The 20,124-nt window shown below is 46.1% G+C and overlaps 1 protein-coding gene across 1 annotated transcript in view; it reads left to right on the top strand.

Annotated features, from left to right (window-relative positions):
- The window catches only part of LOC135503844 (plexin-B3-like), a 302,325-nt gene extending 282,388 nt beyond the window's left edge, over nucleotides 1-19,937 (top strand). Inside the window, exons 34-37 of the mRNA XM_064922002.1 lie at nucleotides 4,320-4,384; nucleotides 8,317-8,392; nucleotides 9,158-9,232; nucleotides 10,267-19,937. Of these exons, the coding sequence (XP_064778074.1) occupies nucleotides 4,320-4,384; nucleotides 8,317-8,392; nucleotides 9,158-9,232; nucleotides 10,267-10,371 (321 nt within the window). The 3' untranslated portion in view covers nucleotides 10,372-19,937. The remainder of the gene's footprint in view (nucleotides 1-4,319; nucleotides 4,385-8,316; nucleotides 8,393-9,157; nucleotides 9,233-10,266) is intronic.
- The last annotated feature ends 187 nt before the right edge of the window (nucleotides 19,938-20,124 follow it).

Below are 20,124 nucleotides of genomic sequence, written 5' to 3'. Positions count from 1 at the left end.
TATCCCCCCTAGTCACTAACCCTAACCCACTCATACAAAACAACATCCCCCCTAGTCACTAACCCTAACCCACTCATACAAAACAATATCCCCCCTAGTCACTAACCCTAACCCACTCATACAAAACAATATCCCCCCTAGTCACTAACCCTAACCCTAACCCACTCATACAAAACAATATCCCCCCTAGTCACTAACCCTAGCCCACTCATACAAAACAATATCCCCCTAGTCACTAACCCTAACCCACTCATACAAAACAATATCCCCCCTAGTCACTAACCCTAACCCACTCATACAAAACAATATCCCCCTAGTCACTAACCCTAACCCACTCATACAAAACAATATCCCCCCTAGTCACTAACCCTAACCCACTCATACAAAACAATATCCCCCTAGTCACTAACCCTAACCAACTCATACAAAACAATATCCCCCTAGTCACTAACCCTAACCCTAACCCAGTCATACAAAACAATATCCCCCTAGTCACTAACCCTAACCCTAACCCACTCATACAAAACAATATCCCCCTAGTCACTAACCCTAACCCACTCATACAAAACAATATCCCCCTAGTCACTAACCCTAACCCACTCATACAAAACAATATCCCACCTAGTCACTAACCCTAACCCACTCATACAAAACAATATCCCCCCTAGTCACTAACCCTAACCCACTCATACAAAACAATATCCCCCCTAGTCACTAACCCTAACCCACTCATACAAAACAATATCCCCCCCTAGTCACTAACCCTAACCCTAACCCACTCATACAAAACAATATCCCCCTAGTCACTAACCCTAACCCACTCATACAAAACAATATCCCCCCTAGTCACTAACCCTAACCCACTCATACAAAACAATATCCCCCCTAGTCACTAACCCTAACCCACTCATACAAAACAATATCCCCCTAGTCACTAACCCTAACCCACTCATACAAAACAATATCCCCCCTAGTCACTAACCCTAACCCACTCATACAAAACAATATCCCCCCTAGTCACTAACCCTAACCCTAACCCACTCATACAAAACAATATCCCCCTAGTCACTAACCCTAACCCACTCATACAAAACAATATCCCCCCCTAGTCACTAACCCTAACCCTAACCCACTCATACAAAACAATATCCCCCCTAGTCACTAACCGTAACCCACTCATACAAAACAATATCCCCCCTAGTCACTAACCCTAACCCTAACCCACTCATACAAAACAATATCCCCCTAGTCACTAACCCTAACCCACTCATACAAAACAATATCCCCCCTAGTCACTAACCCTAACCCACTCATACAAAACAATATCCCCCCTAGTCACTAACCCTAACCCTAACCCACTCATACAAAACAATATCCCCCCCTAGTCACTAACCCTAACCCTAACCCACTCATACAAAACAATATCCCCCCCTAGTCACTAACCCTAACCCACTCATACAAAACAATGTCCCCCCTAGTCACTAACCCTAACCCACTCATACAAAACAATATCTCCCCTAGTCACTAACCCTAACCCACTCATACAAAACAATATCTCCCCTAGTCACTAACCCTAACCCACTCATACAAAACAATATCCCCCCTAGTCACTAACCCTAACCCAGTCATACAAAACAATATCCTCCCCTAGTCACTAACCCTAACCCACTCATACAAAACAATATCCCCCTAGTCACTAACCCTAACCCACTCATACAAAACAATATCCCCCCTAGTCACTAACCCTAACCCTCACCCACTCATACAAAACAATATCCCCCCTAGTCACTAACCCTAACCCTAACCCACTCATACAAAACAATATGCCCCCTAGTCACTAACCCTAACCCACTCATACAAAACAATATCCCCCCTAGTCACTAACCCTAACCCACTCATACAAAACAATATCCCCCCTAGTCACTAACCCTAACCCACTCATACAAAACAATATCCCCCCTAGTCACTAACCCTAACCCACTCATACAAAACAATATCCCCCCTAGTCACTAACCTTACCCAGTCATACAAAACAATATCCCCCCTAGTCACTAACCCTAACCCACTCATACAAAACAATATCCCCCTAGTCACTAACCCTAACCCTAACCCACTCATACAAAACAATATCCCCCCTAGTCACTAACCCTAACCCACTCATACAAAACAATATCCCCCTAGTCACTAACCCTAACCCACTCATACAAAACAATATCCCCCCTAGTCACTAACCCTAACCCACTCATACAAAACAATATCCCCCCCTAGTCACTAACCCTAACCCACTCATACAAAACAATATCCCCCCTAGTCACTAACCCTAACCCACTCATACAAAACAATATCCCCCTAGTCACTAACCCTAACCCACTCATACAAAACAATATCCCCCTAGTCACTAACCCTAACCCACTCATACAAAACAATATCCCCCCCTAGTCACTAACCCTAACCCACTCATACAAAACAATATCCCCCCCTAGTCACTAACCCTAACCCTAACCCACTCATACAAAACAATATCCCCCCTAGTCACTAACCCTAACCCACGCATACAAAACAATATCCCACCTAGTCACTAACCCTAACCCTAACCCACTCATACAAAACAATATCCCCCCTAGTCACTAACCCTAACCCTAACCCACTCATACAAAACAATATCCCCCCTAGTCACTAACCCTAACCCACTCATACAAAACAATATCCCCCCTAGTCACTAACCCTAACCCACTCATACAAAACAATATCCCCCTAGTCACTAACCCTAACCCTAACCCACTCATACAAAACAATATCCCCCCTAGTCACTAACCCTAACCCACTCATACAAAACAATATCCCCCCTAGTCACTAACCCTAACCCTAACCCACTCATACAAAACAATATCCCCCCTAGTCACTAACCCTAACCCACTCATACAAATCAATATCCCCCCCTAGTCACTAACCCTAACCCACTCATACAAAACAATATCCCCCCTAGCAGGTGTCACTACAGTACCTGGTTCGAATCCAGGCTGTATCACATCCGGCCGTGATTGAGGGTCCCGTGTGGCGGCGCACAAATGCCCCAGCGACGTCCCGGGTTCGGTCGGGGTCGACCGTCATTGTAAAAAATAATTTGTTCTTAACTGACTTGCCTAGTTAATTAAAAAATAAATAATTACATTTTAAAAAGAGGAGGTTTTTCCCCTCTCTGCGAAGGTTAGGATCTTGTAAAGACTCCAGAAGTAACATGCCTACTAGGGAGACCGTAAAGAAGATGGCTCCAATTCTAGATCGACCCCCTAGGATTTGTTCAATTTCTTGCAGAACACCAGACCAGTATCTTTGTATTTTGGTACATGACCATAAACAATGTGTTCGGGTGCCTGTATCAGTCTTACATTTAAGACACTGAGGAGAAGAGGAAGAGGAAGAGGGGCTGAACACGCGTCTGTGATTTGGGGATGTATGCAGTCTGTGTATTATTCTGAACTGGATTGTCTCGTACGATTACACAGAGATATTGTTTTTGCATATCTCCAAACGTCCTCCCACATCTCCTCGTCAACAGACAATTCTTTCTCCCACTGGTTTCCACCCTCTGTTTGTCTACGGTAGAAAAGGACCTAAAAGCATCATAAACACCTTTTCCTTTGCGAGGGGAAAACACGTCAGGGTTGCCAGTTACGGTGGTGGTCTTTAAAATATGTCTTACTTGAAGGAAGCGGAAGAAGTCCTGCTTTGGGAGTCGATATTTATCAACCATCTGCTCAACGAATAAATCATTTCGTCTGCCTATGCCCTTTATCAAGCAATCCTGATCCAATAGTTTGTTATTTAACCAGGCAAGTCAGTTAAGAACAAATTCTTATTTTCAATGACGGCCTCGGAACAGCGGGTTAATTGCCTGTTCAGAGGCAGAACGACAGCTCGGGGGTTTGAACTTGCAACCTTTCGGTTACTAGTCCAACGCCCTAACCACTAGGCTACCCTTCCGCCCCAATATCTGGGTTGTTAATAATTGTGGTATAGAGTTTAATTTGGACCTTGGGTCTGTCATTTTATAAAATAAATAAAACACAATCCGCTTGTATTTGTTTATTTATTCATTTGAATGAATGAATTTGTTATTTAGAGGGAATCAGTCATCATTGATTGGGGTCAGGACAGGAGATCTCGTAGGTCCTCATCATTTCTGTTCAGAGTGGATAATGCAGAGGAATAGGAGACTTTGTGTCGTTTAGTATGACGATGATGATGACGATGGTCGTTTTGATTTTGACAAACATAATCTCTCTTAACGTGGTGATGTTGATTTCCCCTGCCAACAGGACTCTCCAGTGAACAAGTTGCTCTACGCCAGAGAGATCCCCAGATACAAACAGCTGGTTGAGAGGTGAGACAGACATTCATAATGAATCAATAGAAAAACTCTCCATTCAGGCATTAATATAATTCTTACTCAGGAGCTATTGGAGCTGGTTATTGGAGCTGGTTATTGGAGCTGGTTATTGGAGCTGGGTTATTGGAGCTGGTTATTGGAGCTGGGTTATTGGAGCTGGTTATTGGAGCTGGTTATTGGAGCTGGTTATTGGAGCTGGGTTATTGGAGCTGGTTATTGGAGCTGGTTATTGGAGCTGGTTATTGGAGCTGGTTATTGGAGCTGGTTATTGGAGCTGGGTTATTGGAGCTGGTTATTGGAGCTGGTTATTGGAGCTGGTTATTGGAGCTGGTTATTGGAGCTGGTTATTGGAGCTGGTTATTGGAGCTGGGTTATTGGAGCTGGGTTATTGGAGCTGGGTTATTGGAGCTGGTTATTGGAGCTGGGTTATTGGAGCTGGGTTATTGGAGCTGGTTATTGGAGCTGGTTATTGGAGCTGGTTATTGGAGCTGGGTTATTGGAGCTGGTTATTGGAGCTGGTTATTGGAGCTGGTTATTGGAGCTGGGTTATTGGAGCTGGTTATTGGAGCTGGTTATTGGAGCTGGTTATTGGAGCTGGGTTATTGGAGCTGGTTATTGGAGCTGGGTTATTGGAGCTGGTTATTGGAGCTGGTTATTGGAGCTGGTTATTGGAGCTGGTTATTGGAGCTGGTTATTGGAGCTGGGTTATTGGAGCTGGGTTATTGGAGCTGGTTATTGGAGCTGGGTTATTGGAGCTGGTTAGTGGAGCTGGTTATTGGAGCTGGGTTATTGGAGCTGGTTATTGGAGCTGGTTATTGGAGCTAGGTTATTGGAGCTGGTTATTGGAGCTAGGTTATTGGAGCTGGTTATTGGAGCTAGTTATTGGAGCTAGGTTATTGGAGCTGGTTATTGGAGCTGGGTTATTGGAGCTGGGTTATTGGAGCTGGTTATTGGAGCTGGTTATTGGAGCTGGTTATTGGAGCTAGGTTATTGGAGCTGGTTATTGGAGCTAGGTTATTGGAGCTGGTTATTGGAGCTAGGTTATTGGAGCTGGTTATTGGAGCTAGGTTATTGGAGCTGGTTATTGGAGCTGGTTATTGGAGCTGGTTATTGGAGCTGGTTATTGGAGCTGGGTTATTGGAGCTGGGTTATTGGAGCTGGTTATTGGAGCTGGGTTATTGGAGCTGGTTAGTGGAGCTGGTTATTGGAGCTGGGTTATTGGAGCTGGTTATTGGAGCTGGTTATTGGAGCTAGGTTATTGGAGCTGGTTATTGGAGCTAGGTTATTGGAGCTGGTTATTGGAGCTAGTTATTGGAGCTAGGTTATTGGAGCTGGTTATTGGAGCTGGGTTATTGGAGCTGGGTTATTGGAGCTGGTTATTGGAGCTGGTTATTGGAGCTGGTTATTGGAGCTAGGTTATTGGAGCTGGTTATTGGAGCTAGGTTATTGGAGCTGGTTATTGGAGCTAGGTTATTGGAGCTGGTTATTGGAGCTAGGTTATTGGAGCTAGGTTATTGGAGCTGGTTATTGGAGCTGGGTTATTGGAGCTGGTTATTGGAGCTGGTTATTGGAGCTGGTTATTGGAGCTAGGTTATTGGAGCTAGGTTATTGGAGCTAGGTTATTGGAGCTGGTTATTGGAGCTGGTTATTGGAGCTGGGTTATTGGAGCTGGGTTATTGGAGCTGGTTATTGGAGCTGGTTATTGGAGCTGGGTTATTGGAGCTGGGTTATTGGAGCTGGTTATTGGAGCTGGGTTATTGGAGCTGGTTATTGGAGCTGGTTATTGGAGCTGGTTATTGGAGCTGGGTTATTGGAGCTGGTTATTGGAGCTAGGTTATTGGAGATGGTTATTGGAGCTAGGTTATTGGAGCTGGTTATTGGAGCTGGTTATTGGAGCTAGGTTATTGGAGCTGGGTTTTTGGAGCTGGGTTATTGGAGCTGGTTATTGGAGCTAGGTTATTGGAGCTGGGTTATTGGAGCTGGTTATTGGAGCTGGGTTATTGGAGCTGGTTACTGGAGCTGGTTATTGGAGCTGGTTATTGGAGCTGGGTTATTGGAGCTAGGTTATTGGAGCTAGGTTATTGGAGCTAGGTTATTGGAGCTAGTTATTGGAGCTAGTTATTGGAGCTGGTTATTGGAGCTGGTTATTGGAGCTAGGTTATTGGAGCTGGGTTATTGGAGCTGGTTATTGGAGCTAGGTTATTGGAGCTGGGTTATTGGAGCTGGTTATTGGAGCTGGGTTATTGGAGCTGGTTACTGGAGCTGGTTACTGGAGCTGGTTATTGGAACTGGGTTATTGGAGCTAGTTATTGGAGCTAGTTATTGGAGCTGGTTATTGGGGCTGGTTATTGGAGCTGGTTATTGGAGCTAGGTTATTGGAGCTGGGTTATTGGAGCTGGGTTATTGGAGCTGGGTTATTGGAGCTAGGTTATTGGAGCTGGGTTATTGGAGCTGGGTTATTGGAGCTGGTTATTGGAGCGGGGTTATTGGAGCTGGTTATTGGAGCTAGGTTATTGGAGCTGGGTTATTGGAGCTGGGTTATTGGAGCTGGTTATTGGAGCTGGTTATTGGAGCTGGTTATTGGAGCTGGGTTATTGGAGCTGGTTATTGGAGCTGGTTATTGGAGCTGGTTATTAGAGCTGGTTATGGAGGGAGGGGGGTCCTTAATAAATTCAAATGTGTGTTCTGTGGGTATTGTTCCAGGTACTACAGTGTTCTGTGGGTGTTGTTCCAGGTATTACAGTATTCTGTGGGTATTGTTTCAGGTATTACAGTGTTATGTGGGTATTGTTCCAGGTATTACAGTGGATGTTGTTCCAGGTACTACAGTGTTCTGTGGGTATCGTTCCAGGTATTACAGTGTTCTAGTGGGTGTTGTTCCAGGTACTACAGTGTTCTGTGGGTATCGTTCCAGGTATTACAGTGTTCTGTGGGTATTGTTCCAGGTATTGCAGTGTTCTGTGGGTATTGTTCCAGGTATTACAGTGAGTGTTGTTCCATGTATTACAGTGGGTGTTGTTCCAGGTATTACAGTATGTGTTGTTCCAGGTATTAGTGTTGTGTGGGTGTTGTTCCAGGTATTACAGTGTTCTGTGGGTGTTGCTCCAGGTATTACAGTGTTCTGTGGGTGTTGTTCCAGGTATTACAGTGTTATGTGGGTGTTGTTCCAGGTATTACAGTGTTATGTGGGTGTTGTTCCAGGTATTACAGTGTTATGTGGGTATTGTTCCAGGTATTACAGTGTTCTGTGGGTATTGTTCCAGGTATTACAGTGGGTGTTGTTTCAGGTATTACAGTGTTATGTGGGTGTTGTTCCAGGTATTACAGTGTTATGTGGGTGTTGTTCCAGGTATTACAGTGTTCTGTGGGTATTGTTCCAGGTACTACAGTGTTCTGTGGGTATTGTTCCAGGTATTACAGTGTTCTGTGGGTGTTGTTCCAAGTATTACAGTGTTCTGTGGGTATTGTTCCACGTATTACAGTGTTCTGTGGGTATTGTTCCAGGTATTACAGTGGGTGTTGTTCCAGGTATTACAGTGTTCTGTGGGTATTGTTCCAGGTATTACAGTGAGTGTTGTTCCAGGTACTACAGTGTTATGTGGGTGTTGTTCCAGGTATTACAGAGTTCTGTGGGTGTTGTTCCAGGTATTACAGTGTTCTCTGGGTATTGTTCCAGGTACTACAGTGTTCTGTGGGTATTGTTCCAGGTATTACAGTGTTATGTGGGTGTTGTTCCAGGTACTACAGTGTTCTGTGGGTATTGTTCCAGGTATTACAGTGTGTTCTGTGGGTGTTGTTCCAGGTATTACAGTGTTCTCTGGGTATTGTTCCAGGTACTACAGTGTTCTGTGGGTATTGTTCCAGGTATTACAGTGTTATGTGGGTGTTGTTCCAGGTACTACAGTGTTCTGTGGGTGTTGTTTCAGGTATTACAGTGATATCCACAGTGCAGCATCTGGCTGTTACCAAGAGATGAACTCTACTCTAACGGAGCTGTCTGGGGTGAGTGGAGATTTAAACTCTCTCCTCTACCCTCTCTACCCTCCTCCCTCGTCCTCTCCTCTACCCTCCTCCCTCGTCCTCTCCTCTACCCTCCTCCCTCATCCTCTCCTCTACCCTCCTCCCTCGTCCTCTCCTCTACCCTCCTCCCTCATCCTCTCCTCTACCCTCCTCCCTCATCCTCTCCTCTACCCTCCTCCCTCGTCCTCTCCTCTACCCTCCTCCCTCATCCTCTCCTCTACCCTCCTCCCTTGTCCACTCCTCTACCGTCCTCCCTCATCCTCTCCTCTACCCTCCTCCCTCGTCCTCTCCTCTACCCTCCTCCCTCGTCCTCTCCTCTACCCCCTCCTCCCTCGTCCTCTCCTCTACCCTCCTCCACTCCTCTACCGTCCTCCCTCATCCTCTCCTCTACCCTCCTCCCTCGTCCTCTCCTCTACCCTCCTCCCTCGTCCTCTCCTCTACCCTCTCTACCCTCCTCCCTCGTCCTCTCCTCTACCCTCCTCCCTCGTCCTCTCCTCTACCCTCCTCCCTCGTCCTCTCCTCTACCCTCCTCCCTCGTCCTCTCCTCTACCCTCCTCCCTCGTCCTCTCCTCTACCCTCCTCCCTGGTCCTCTCCTCTACCGTCCTCCCTCATCCTCTCCTCTACCATCCACTCTACTCAACCCAGCTCTACTCTACTCTGAGATTATTATGGAGTCGTGTTGTTGAACTGTACAGTACTGGTAACCAGTAGATTGTAACATTGTGTTTCCATGTTTGACTTTTCAGAGTTTTGGATCAGACATGAACAGTCTGGTGGCTCTGCTTGAGTTGTATAAGTACATCAACAAATACTACGACCAGGTATACACACACTACACATACACACACACACACAACACACACACACACAGAGAACACACACACACACACCACACATACACACACACACCACACACACACACAGAGAACACACACACCACACATACACACCACACATACACACACACACACAGAACACACACACACACAGAGAGAACACACACACACACAGAGAAGACACACACCACACATACACGCACACACACAGAGAACATACACACCACACATACACACACACACACAGAACACACACACCACACAAACAACACACAGCACACATACACACTACACATACACACACACACACACACACACACACACACACACACACACACACACACACACACACACACACAGAGAACACACACACTACACATACACACACAGAGAACACACACATACACACCACACATACACACACACACACACACACACAACACACAAACAACACACACCACACATACACCACACACACACACACACACACAACACACACCACACATACACAACACATACACACTACACATACACACACACACACACAACACACACACCACACAAACAACACACACACACACACAGAGAACACACACACCACACATACACACACACACAGAGAGAACACACACACCACACATACACACCACATACACACTACACATACACACACACACACACACAGAGAACAAACACACCACACACACACACACACACACAACACACACACCACACAAACAACACACACCACACATACACACTACACATACACACACACACAACACACACACCACACAAACAACACACACCACACATACACACTACACATGCACACACAACACACACACCACACAAACAACACACACCACACATACACACTACACATACACACACACACAACACACACACCACACAAACAACACACACCACACATACACATACACAACACATACACACTACACATACACACACACAACACTATACTGTACTATCTGATAGTGAATGCTGTCTGTCTGTAGATCATCACGGCCCTGGAGGAGGACGCAGCTGGACAGAAGATGCAGCTGGCCTATCGTCTACAGCAGGTCGCCGCCCTGGTGGAGAACAAGGTCACTGACCTCTAACCTCTCACTTCTGACCTGTGGCCTATCGTCTACAGCAGGTCGCCGCCCTGGTGGAGAACAAGGTCACTGACCTCTAACCTCTCACTTCTGACCTGTGGCCTATCGTCTACAGCAGGTCGCCGCCCTGGTGGAGAACAAGGTCACTGACCTCTAACCTCTCAATTCTGACCTGTGACCTATCGTCCCCAGCAGGTCGCTGCCCTGGTGGAGAACCACAGACTGACAGGGCTGCGTTCAGTAACACAGAACGTTACACCAGATACAGCAGAGAACGCGGAACACTCAGATCCACTTCCTCATGTTTTTTTTTCTTTCTGGGATCGGGACTCTTGGTCTGTTTATTGCCCCCGCCCGCGGAGGGGGTGCCTCAGAGCGAAACATCTCACTGGAAAAATGTGTTCTGGTAGTTGTTTCCTCTCTCGCGTTAGATATTATGGAGGAACCAAACCCAATCGGGGAAAAGCATGTGAGAAAGGAAACGCCCACTTACACAGATCATTTAAATAAAATGGCTGTAGTAAACTTATCTTATTTATCCCCCATAAATGCTTTATGTTACGTGTGTGTGTGTGTGTGTGTGTGTGTGTGTGTGTGTGTGTGTGTGTGTGTGTGTGTGTGTGTGTGTGTGTTTGTGTGCGTATACATGGTTCTGAAGTTGCTTCCAGAGGCTGTTTGGGAATCGGTAGTGAGCGTTGCATCCGAGGACAGATGATTTTGACGAGCTTCAGCACTTGGTGGTCCCGTTCTGTGAGCTTGTGTGGTCTACCACTTTGTGGCTGTGCCGTTGTTGCTCCTAGACGTTTCCACTTTACAATAAACAGCACTTAACAGTTGACCCGGGCCGCTCTAGCAGGCAGAAATGTGATGAACAGAATTGTTGGAAAGGTGGCATCCTATGACGGTCACATGTTGAAAGTCACTGAGCTCTTCAGTAAGGCCATTCTACTGCCAATGTTTGTCTATGGAGATTGCATGGCTGTGTGCTCGATTTTATACACCTACCAGCAACGGGTGTGGCTGAAATGTAATCCCCTAATTTGAAGGGGTGTCCACATACTGCTGTCTATATATATATATGGGTGTAGAGACGGGGTACGTTCCAGGGCGTCTGTATTGCAGTGTTCACATACTGCTGTCTATATATATATATATATGGGTGTAGAGACGGGGTACGTTCCAGGGCGTCTGTATTGCAGTGTTCACATACTGCTGTCTATATATATATATATGGGTGTAGAGACGGGGTACGTTCCAGGGCGTCTGTATTGCAGTGTCCACATACTGCTGTCTATATATGGGTGTAGAGACAGGGTACGTTCCAGGGCGTCTGTATTGCAGTGTCCACATACTGCTGTCTATATATGGGTGTAGAGACAGGGTACGTTCCAGGGCGTCTGTATTGCAGTGTCCACATACTGCTGTCTATATATATATGGGTGTAGAGACGGGGTACGTTCCAGGGTGTCTGTATTGCAGTCATGTTGCACAGATGATCACATGTCACACCGCCTATATTAACCCCCTGAGCTGTTCAGGTCGAGTGCAACATGGACGTTCTGTAACGAGCCCACAGTCTCGTCTTACCAGTCAGGTTGACCACTACAGCCACCGTTGGGGGGCCTCCACCCTGCAGCTCTCCAGACAATCAGACTCTCTCAGTACTGTCTCTACAGATGGACGGTCAAGTTCACTGTGTTTTGGTATTTTTTTTTAATGTATTTTTTATTAGCAAAACCTTCCTTTGTTAGCAGTAGTTTTAAACATCTTTATCTTTGAATACCAGGAAATACAAGCTCAATTTCTGGCGATGTTTTAAAATGTTTTATTTCTTTAAAATGCCCCCCTTCCCCCATGTCTTGTTGTTTTGAAATCCTTTTTACGATTACACACGGAAGGTTTTAAAGCACTCTAATCTGTATGTTCTGTGCTATCTTGTAGCTGGCCACTGAACTCAACACAAGCTCTTTACTGCAGAACAGAGACATGTTGTTGTTACACATTTTCACCGGTGTTTCCCTTCTCTGTGGGGGTCTGAACCTAGCCTGAGTACCAGTCTGTTACAGCTCTGTGGGGGTCTGAACCTAGCCTGAGTACCAGTCTGTTACTGCTCTGTGGGGGTCTGAACCTAGCCTGAGTACCAGTCTGTTACTGCTCTGTGGGGGTCTGAAACTAGCCTGAGTACCAGTCTGTTACAGCTCTGTGGGGGTCTGAACCTAGCCTGAGTACCAGTCTGTTACAGCTCTGTGGGGGTCTGAACCTAGCCTGAGTACCAGTCTGTTACAGCTCTGTGGGGGTCTGAACCTAGCCTGAGTACCAGTCTGTTACAGCTCTGTGGGGGTCTGAACCTAGCCTGAGTACCAGTCTGTTACTGCTCTGTGGGGGTCTGAACCTAGCCTGAGTACCAGTCTGTTACTGCTCTGTGGGGGTCTGAACCTAGCCTGAGTACCAGTCTGTGGGGGTCTGAACCTAGCCTGAGTACCAGTCTGTTACTGCTCTGTGGGGGTCTGAACCTAGCCTGAGTACCACTCTGTTACAGCTCTGTGGGGGTCTGAACCTAGCCTGAGTACCAGTCTGTTACTGCTCTGTGGGGGTCTGAACCTAGCCTGAGTACCACTCTGTTACAGCTCTGTGGGGGTCTGAACCTAGCCTGAGTACCAGTCTGTTACTGCTCTGTGGGGGTCTGAACCTAGCCTGAGTACCAGTCTGTTACAGCTCTGTGGGGGTCTGAACCTAGCCTGAGTACCAGTCTGTTACAGCTCTGTGGGGGTCTGAACCTAGCCTGAGTACCAGTCTGTTACAGCTCTGTGGGGGTCTGAACCTAGCCTGAGTACCAGTCTGTTACAGCTCTGTGGGGGTCTGAACCTAGCCTGAGTACCAGTCTGTTACATCTCTGTGGGGGTCTGAACCTAGCCTGAGTACCAGTCTGTTACAGCTCTGTGGGGGTCTGAACCTAGCCTGAGTACCAGTCTGTTACAGCTCTGTGGGGGTCTGAACCTAGCCTGAGTACCAGTCTGTTACTGCTCTGTGGGGGTCTGAACCTAGCCTGAGTACCAGTCTGTTACAGCTCTGTGGGGGTCTGAACCTAGCCTGAGTACCAGTCTGTTACAGCTCTGTGGGGGTCTGAACCTAGCCTGAGTACCAGTCTGTTACAGCTCTGTGGGGGTCTGAACCTAGCCTGAGTACCAGTCTGTTACTGCTCTGTGGGGGTCTGAACCTAGCCTGAGTACCAGTCTGTTACAGCTCTGTGGGGGTCTGAACCTAGCCTGAGTACCAGTCTGTTACAGCTCTGTGGGGGTCTGAACCTAGCCTGAGTACCAGTCTGTTACATCTCTGTGGGGGTCTGAACCTAGCCTGAGTACCAGTCTGTTACAGCTCTGTGGGGGTCTGAACCTAGCCTGAGTACCAGTCTGTTACAGCTCTGTGGGGGTCTGAACCTAGCCTGAGTACCAGTCTGTTACTGCTCTGTGGGGGTCTGAACCTAGCCTGAGTACCAGTCTGTTACAGCTCTGTGGGGGTCTGAACCTAGCCTGAGTACCAGTCTGTTACTGCTCTGTGGGGGTCTGAACCTAGCCTGAGTACCAGTCTGTTACTGCTCTGTGGGGGTCTGAACCTAGCCTGAGTACCAGTCTGTGGGGGTCTGAACCTAGCCTGAGTACCAGTCTGTTACAGCTCTGTGGGGGTCTGAACCTAGCCTGAGTACCAGTCTGTGGGGGTCTGAACCTAGCCTGAGTACCAGTCTGTGGGGGTCTGAACCTAGCCTGAGTACCAGTCTGTTACAGCTCTGTTGCCAACACTTTATTGAATTGTAATTTATCTTTAAAGTGTTGTCTTGCCAAACAGGTGGAGATGGAAATGACAATCAATCCCTTCTAACACAACACTCTGGTTAAACCATAATACTGACAAAGTTATACCAAATTAACAGTTAGATTACAACTAACTACTACTACTCTGGCCAAATAGATTTCACAACAGGCAGTGGACACTACATGTACAGCAATAAGTCTCACAGGTACCAACAAGGGAAAGGAAAGAGGATTTAAGGTTGTAAACCGGCAACACCTGGTCTCGCCAGAAGTGGGGGCTGACGAGGAGTTGAGACGAATTTGAGTCATTTAAAAAAAGAAAAACAGCGTCTCGTTCTGTTGAACAGACCGTTTCTATACAGTGTCAATCGTATTCTCTGTAAATAGTGCTTATTCATACCAACCAGTGGCGGTCAGTAGATGCCGTCCTCCCCTTTTTTTCTCTGAGGAGCCTCCACTGATACCAACCAAATGTGCCTTCTTCTTGTAAGTGTGTAGACGACTTAACTGTGTGGAATTTTTTTGTTGTTGTTGAACTCGTTTGCCAAATGAACTGACAGGACAAACTAGTTTTGAATTTGTCCTGTGGATTATTATTTTTTAATTTTACCTTTATTTTACTAGGCAAGTGAGCTAAGAACAAATTCTTATTTTCAATGACGGTCTAGGAACAGTGGGTTAACTGGCCTAGGAACAGTGGGTTAACTGCTTGTTCAGGGGCAGAACGACAGATTTGTACCTTGTCAGCTCAGGGGTTCTAACCACTAGGCTACCTGCCGCCTCTACACTCTAACCACTAGGCTACCTGCCGCCTCTACACTCTAACCACTAGGCTACCTGCCGCCTCTACACTCTAACCACTAGGCTACCTGCCTCCTCTACACTCTAACCACTAGGCTACCTGCCTCCTCTACACTCTAACCACTAGGCTACCTGCCTCCTCTACACTCTAACCACTAGGCTACCTGCCTTCTCTACACTCTAACCACTAGGCTACCTGCCACCTCTACACTCTAACCACTAGGCTGCCCTGCCCCCTCTACACTCTAACCACTAGGCTACCTGCCTCCTCTACACTCTAACCACTAGGCTACCTGCCGCCTCTACACTCTAACCACTAGGCTACACTGCCACCTCTACACTCTAACCACTAGGCTACCTGCCTCCTCTACACTCTAATCACTAGACTACCTGCCTCCTCTACACTCTAACCACTAGGCTACACTGCCACCTCTACACTCTAACCACTAGGCTACCTGCCTCCTCTACACTCTAACCACTAGTCTACCTACTGCCCCTACACTCTAACCACTAGTCTACCTACCGCCCATACACTCTAACCACTAGTCTACCTACTGCCCATACACTCTAACCACTAGTCTACCTACTGCCCCTACACTCTAACCACTAGTCTACCTACCGCCCATACACTCTAACCACTAGTCTACCTACTGCCCATACACTCTAACCACTAGTCTACCTACTGCCCATACACTCTAACCACCTGACTACCTACTGCCCCTACCCTCTAACCACTAGGCTACCTGCCGCCCATACACTCTAACCACTAGGCTACCTACCGCCACTACACTCTAACCACTAGGCTACCTGCCACCTCTACACTCTAACCACTAGGCTACCTGCCTCCTCTACACTCTAACCACTAGGCTACCTGCCACCTCTACACTCTAACCACTAGGCTACCTGCCACCTCTACACTCTAACCACTAGGCTACCTGCCTCCTCTACACTCTAACCACTAGGCTACACTGCCACCTCTACACTCTAACCACTAGGCTACCTGCCTCCTCTACACTCTAACCACTAGACTACCTGCCGCCTCTACACTCTAACCACTAGGCTACCTGCCTCCTCTACACTCTAACCACTAGGCTACCTGCCACCTCTACACTCTAACCACTAGGCTACCTGCCTCCTCTACACTCTAACCACTAGGCTACCCTGCCGCCCCAAAAGACAACCAACCGCAAGGTAACTAAACTTCCGGGAACGTTCAATACATCCTCTGTTTTCCCCTGATTGGAGGATTCCTGGAGTCAGAAGGAACTGAAAACCCAGGATTTAAACAGGGAGTGGTAGGGATAGGGCCCTGGGAATAGGGCCCTGGGAATAGGGCCCTGGTCTCTGAGTGGTGGTCCAGTGTGAACGACTGCAGTCGCTCTGCAGAACAGCTGAACAACTCCTTGATCTTTACAGTTACGGGTTAAAGAACAGCCAGAGTCGGGGAACTGTAATCAGATACGTTACCAGCAACAACTACCAAAAACATGTAATCGGATTACATATACTTTTGGGGGAAAAAATAGATTACTTCTTGGATTACTTTTTAAATTCAGAATGGGTGCTTTGTGGGATAAAAAAGGGTGGGCAAGTTTGATCCACGTGAGGAGAGTCTGACTACAAAACCACTATAATGACACACCAAATGATGACCACCAATCGGAAGCCGCTATGATGATGACACATCAAATGATGACCACCAATCAGAAGCCACTATGATGATGACACACCAAATGATGACCACCAATCGGAAGCCGCTATGATGATGACACATCAAATGATGACCACCAATCGGAAGCCACTATGATGATGACACATCAAATGATGACCACCAATCAGAAACCACTATGATGATGACACATCAAATGATGACCACCAATCAGAAGCCACTATGATGATGACACACCAAATGATGACCACCAATCAGAAGCCGCTATGATGATGACACACCAAATGATGACCACCAATCAGAAGCCACTATGATGATGACACATCAAATGATGACCACCAATCAGAAGCCACTATGATGATGACACACCAAATGATGACCACCAATCGGAAGCCGCTATGATGATGACACACCAAATGTGTTTGCCGGTTCCATCTTGTCCTCTTCTAATGCGTCTTAAGGGGAAAGTAATCCAAAAGTAACTGATTACATTCAATAAAGTAATCCTACCCAACTCTGCTAACTGAAATGGTACCTGTCGGTCTCCTCTGACCCCACACATTCAGTATCGCTGTTGTTACTATGGTTACCCTTAATGGTTCCAAACGGCCCCCTGTTCTCTGTATACTGCGGATCCCTAGAGTGCTCTCTCGTGGATAGGATGAAAATAATTTACCTATTCTATGGGCCCTGGTCTAAAGTAGTGTCCTATATATAGGGGATAGGGCCCTGGTCTAAAGTAGTGTCCTATATATAGGGGATAGGGCCCTGGTCTAAAGTAGTGTCCTATATATAGGGAATAGGGCCCTGGTCTAAAGTAGTGTCCTATATATAGGGGATAGGGCCCTGGTCTAAAGTAGTGTCCTATGTATAGGGGATAGGGCCCTCGTCTAAAGTGGTGTCCTATATATAGGGGATAGGGCCCTGGTCTAAAGTAGTGTCCTATATATAGGGGATAGGGCCCTGGTCTAAAGTAGTGTCCTATATATAGGGGATAGGGCACTGGTCTAAAGTAGTGTCCTATATATAGGGGATAGGGCACTGGTCTAAAGTAGTGTCCTATATAGGGAATAGGGTGCTTTGACACGTTGATCATTGACCTTTGACCCCGGGCTCCTGGTTTGAAGACGCCAACATTTAGTTAGTGTACATAGAGATCATTTATGTATTTATTTGTTCTTGGGTTTGTAAAGTTAGTGTGTAGTTTATATCGTTGAATGGTGATATTCATTCATTTTAACCCCTTAACACGTTGTCTTGTTCATATCCCAGCATTTGTAGCTCAGTATGTATGGCTTGATTTAATGGCACCCTATTCTCTATATAGTGCACTACTTTGGACCAGAATAGTTGCACTATAAAGCGAGCAGGGCACCATTAGGCCCAAACACAGTGTGATTTTAAAGGAGTTTTTCTGACTGCAGCAGCTGTATGAAATATTTACAGGATTTCTGGGAGTTGGAGTCATGTTTATTGTGTTGTCCCCCCCCTGTCTAACCCTTTGACACCTTACTAACACTCTGATTGGAGCGTTTGGAGAGTTTTGATTGGAGCATTTAGAGAGTTTTGATTGGAGCATTTAGAGAGTTTTGATTGGAGTGTTTAGAGAGTTTTGATTGGAGCGTTTAGAGAGTTTTGATTGGAGCGTTTAGAGAGTTTTGATTGGAACATTTAGAGAGTTTTGATTGGAGCGTTTAGAGAGTTTTGATTGGAGAATTTAGAGAGTTTTGATTGGAGCATTTAGAGAGTTTTGATTGGAGCGTTTAGAGAGTTTTGATTGGAGCGTTTAGAGAGTTTTGATTGGAGCATTTAGAGAGTTTTGATTGGAGCATTTAGAGAGTTTTGATTGGAGCGTTTAGAGAGTTTTGATTGGAGCATTTAAAAGGTCAAGTGTTCTGCCCTTATCCTGTGGTCTGATATAACTGGCTCATGATCACTTCTGAAACTATAGGGCACGTTCCAGGTCAACTGTATTGAAGTCGATGCATTGCATTAACCAACGGTTGTGTGCAGTCTGGTATCGTATTGGTATAACGTGTGGTGGTTAACTAACATGATAAACACTGATCCAGCTGTTATGAAATCTGGCATGCATCTGAAACGTAGTCAGCCTGGAACGCGTCCGTTCGTCTTCCTGTTCGTGAGTGTTGTGTTGCCTGTATTTTTCTGAAGGTTCTCTGCATGCGTGTGCTTTTTTTAATCGTCTGGTCGTGTGTTTATGAACGTCTAATTCCTTAAGACTACAATCAGAGCAGGAACGCACCATATCCCCTATATAGGGCACTACTTTTGACCAGAGTCCTATAGGCCCTAGTCGAAAGTAGTGCACTATGTAGGGGATAGGGTGCCGTTGGGGATGTTGCAGGTGTGTGTGTGTGTGTGTGTGTGTGTGTGTGTGTGTGTGTGTGTGTGTGTGTGTGTGTGTGTGTGTGTGTGTGTGTGTGTGTGTGTGTACAGAACATATATGTTAGAAGGAAACATGTTTGAAACTTCTGCATGACAGTGACAATTTTTGATAAACTTCCTCTTTTAAAAAAAAAAATAATAATTCTGAGAGGATTTGAAGTACAGATGAAACTAAACACTGATTTGTGTCCTGACTCTGGGTGTTGACTCCCAAATGGCACCCTATTCCCTATCTAGTGCACTACTTTTGACCAGAGTCCTATGTGCTTCCCTATGTGCCATGGGTTGAACGTAGTACACTTTTCAAAGGGAACAGGGTCCAATCAGCATCCAGGATCCGAACAACCAGTTGAACAACTGTTGTTATTCTACTTGTACAGTTTGATATTCCTTCCTGTTCTGGGCCATAAAACAATAACACGTCTCCGTATAAAAGCTCTGGACTGAGAGGATCTCTGTCTAATAAACTATGGTGGTGTCCCAAATGGGACCCTATTCCCGGTCTAGTGCACTACTGTTGGCCTGATCAGGCTACGGAATAGGGTGCCATATTCAGTCTTTGATTAACAACTATCCAACTCAAACGTGACTCTATACACAAGCAGTTGAAAGAGTGCTGGAAACCAGAGAGCTGGAAACCAGAGAGCTGGAAACCAGAGAGCTGGAAACCAGACTAATGTATTTGGTGAGTGTGTTGTTACCGTTTGATACCAGATGTGCTATGTGTTTGTAAATACATTATGAAGAGAATCGTTTCTTTCTCAATTTTGATGGAATTTAAAACTTTATTGCTTACAAGATTACATTTTGGGAGCCAAAATTAGTCTGTTATCAAATGAACATTTGTATGGGGAAAAAAATAAAGTTATAATTTTAACATTGAACAGGCTTTTTTCTGGTTTGTTCTGGTCGATAACGTGCTGGTGTGTTTGATTGGGTAAAAACTGTAGAACTGTGATGTTATAGAAACTAAAAAAAAAAGGTGCTAATCGAAAAGGATAGTTCCTTTACAATGACTTCATTTGAATCAATGTTGGGGACCAACTGGGTTCCTTCAGGCTCTGCTCCGAT

Source organism: Oncorhynchus masou, chromosome 18 (genome assembly GCF_036934945.1).
Source record: "Oncorhynchus masou masou isolate Uvic2021 chromosome 18, UVic_Omas_1.1, whole genome shotgun sequence".
Taxonomy (NCBI): Eukaryota; Metazoa; Chordata; class Actinopteri; order Salmoniformes; family Salmonidae; genus Oncorhynchus; species Oncorhynchus masou.
The sequence above is the reverse complement of the archived record's forward strand: the minus strand, read 5'-3'. Positions and strand labels throughout refer to the sequence as shown.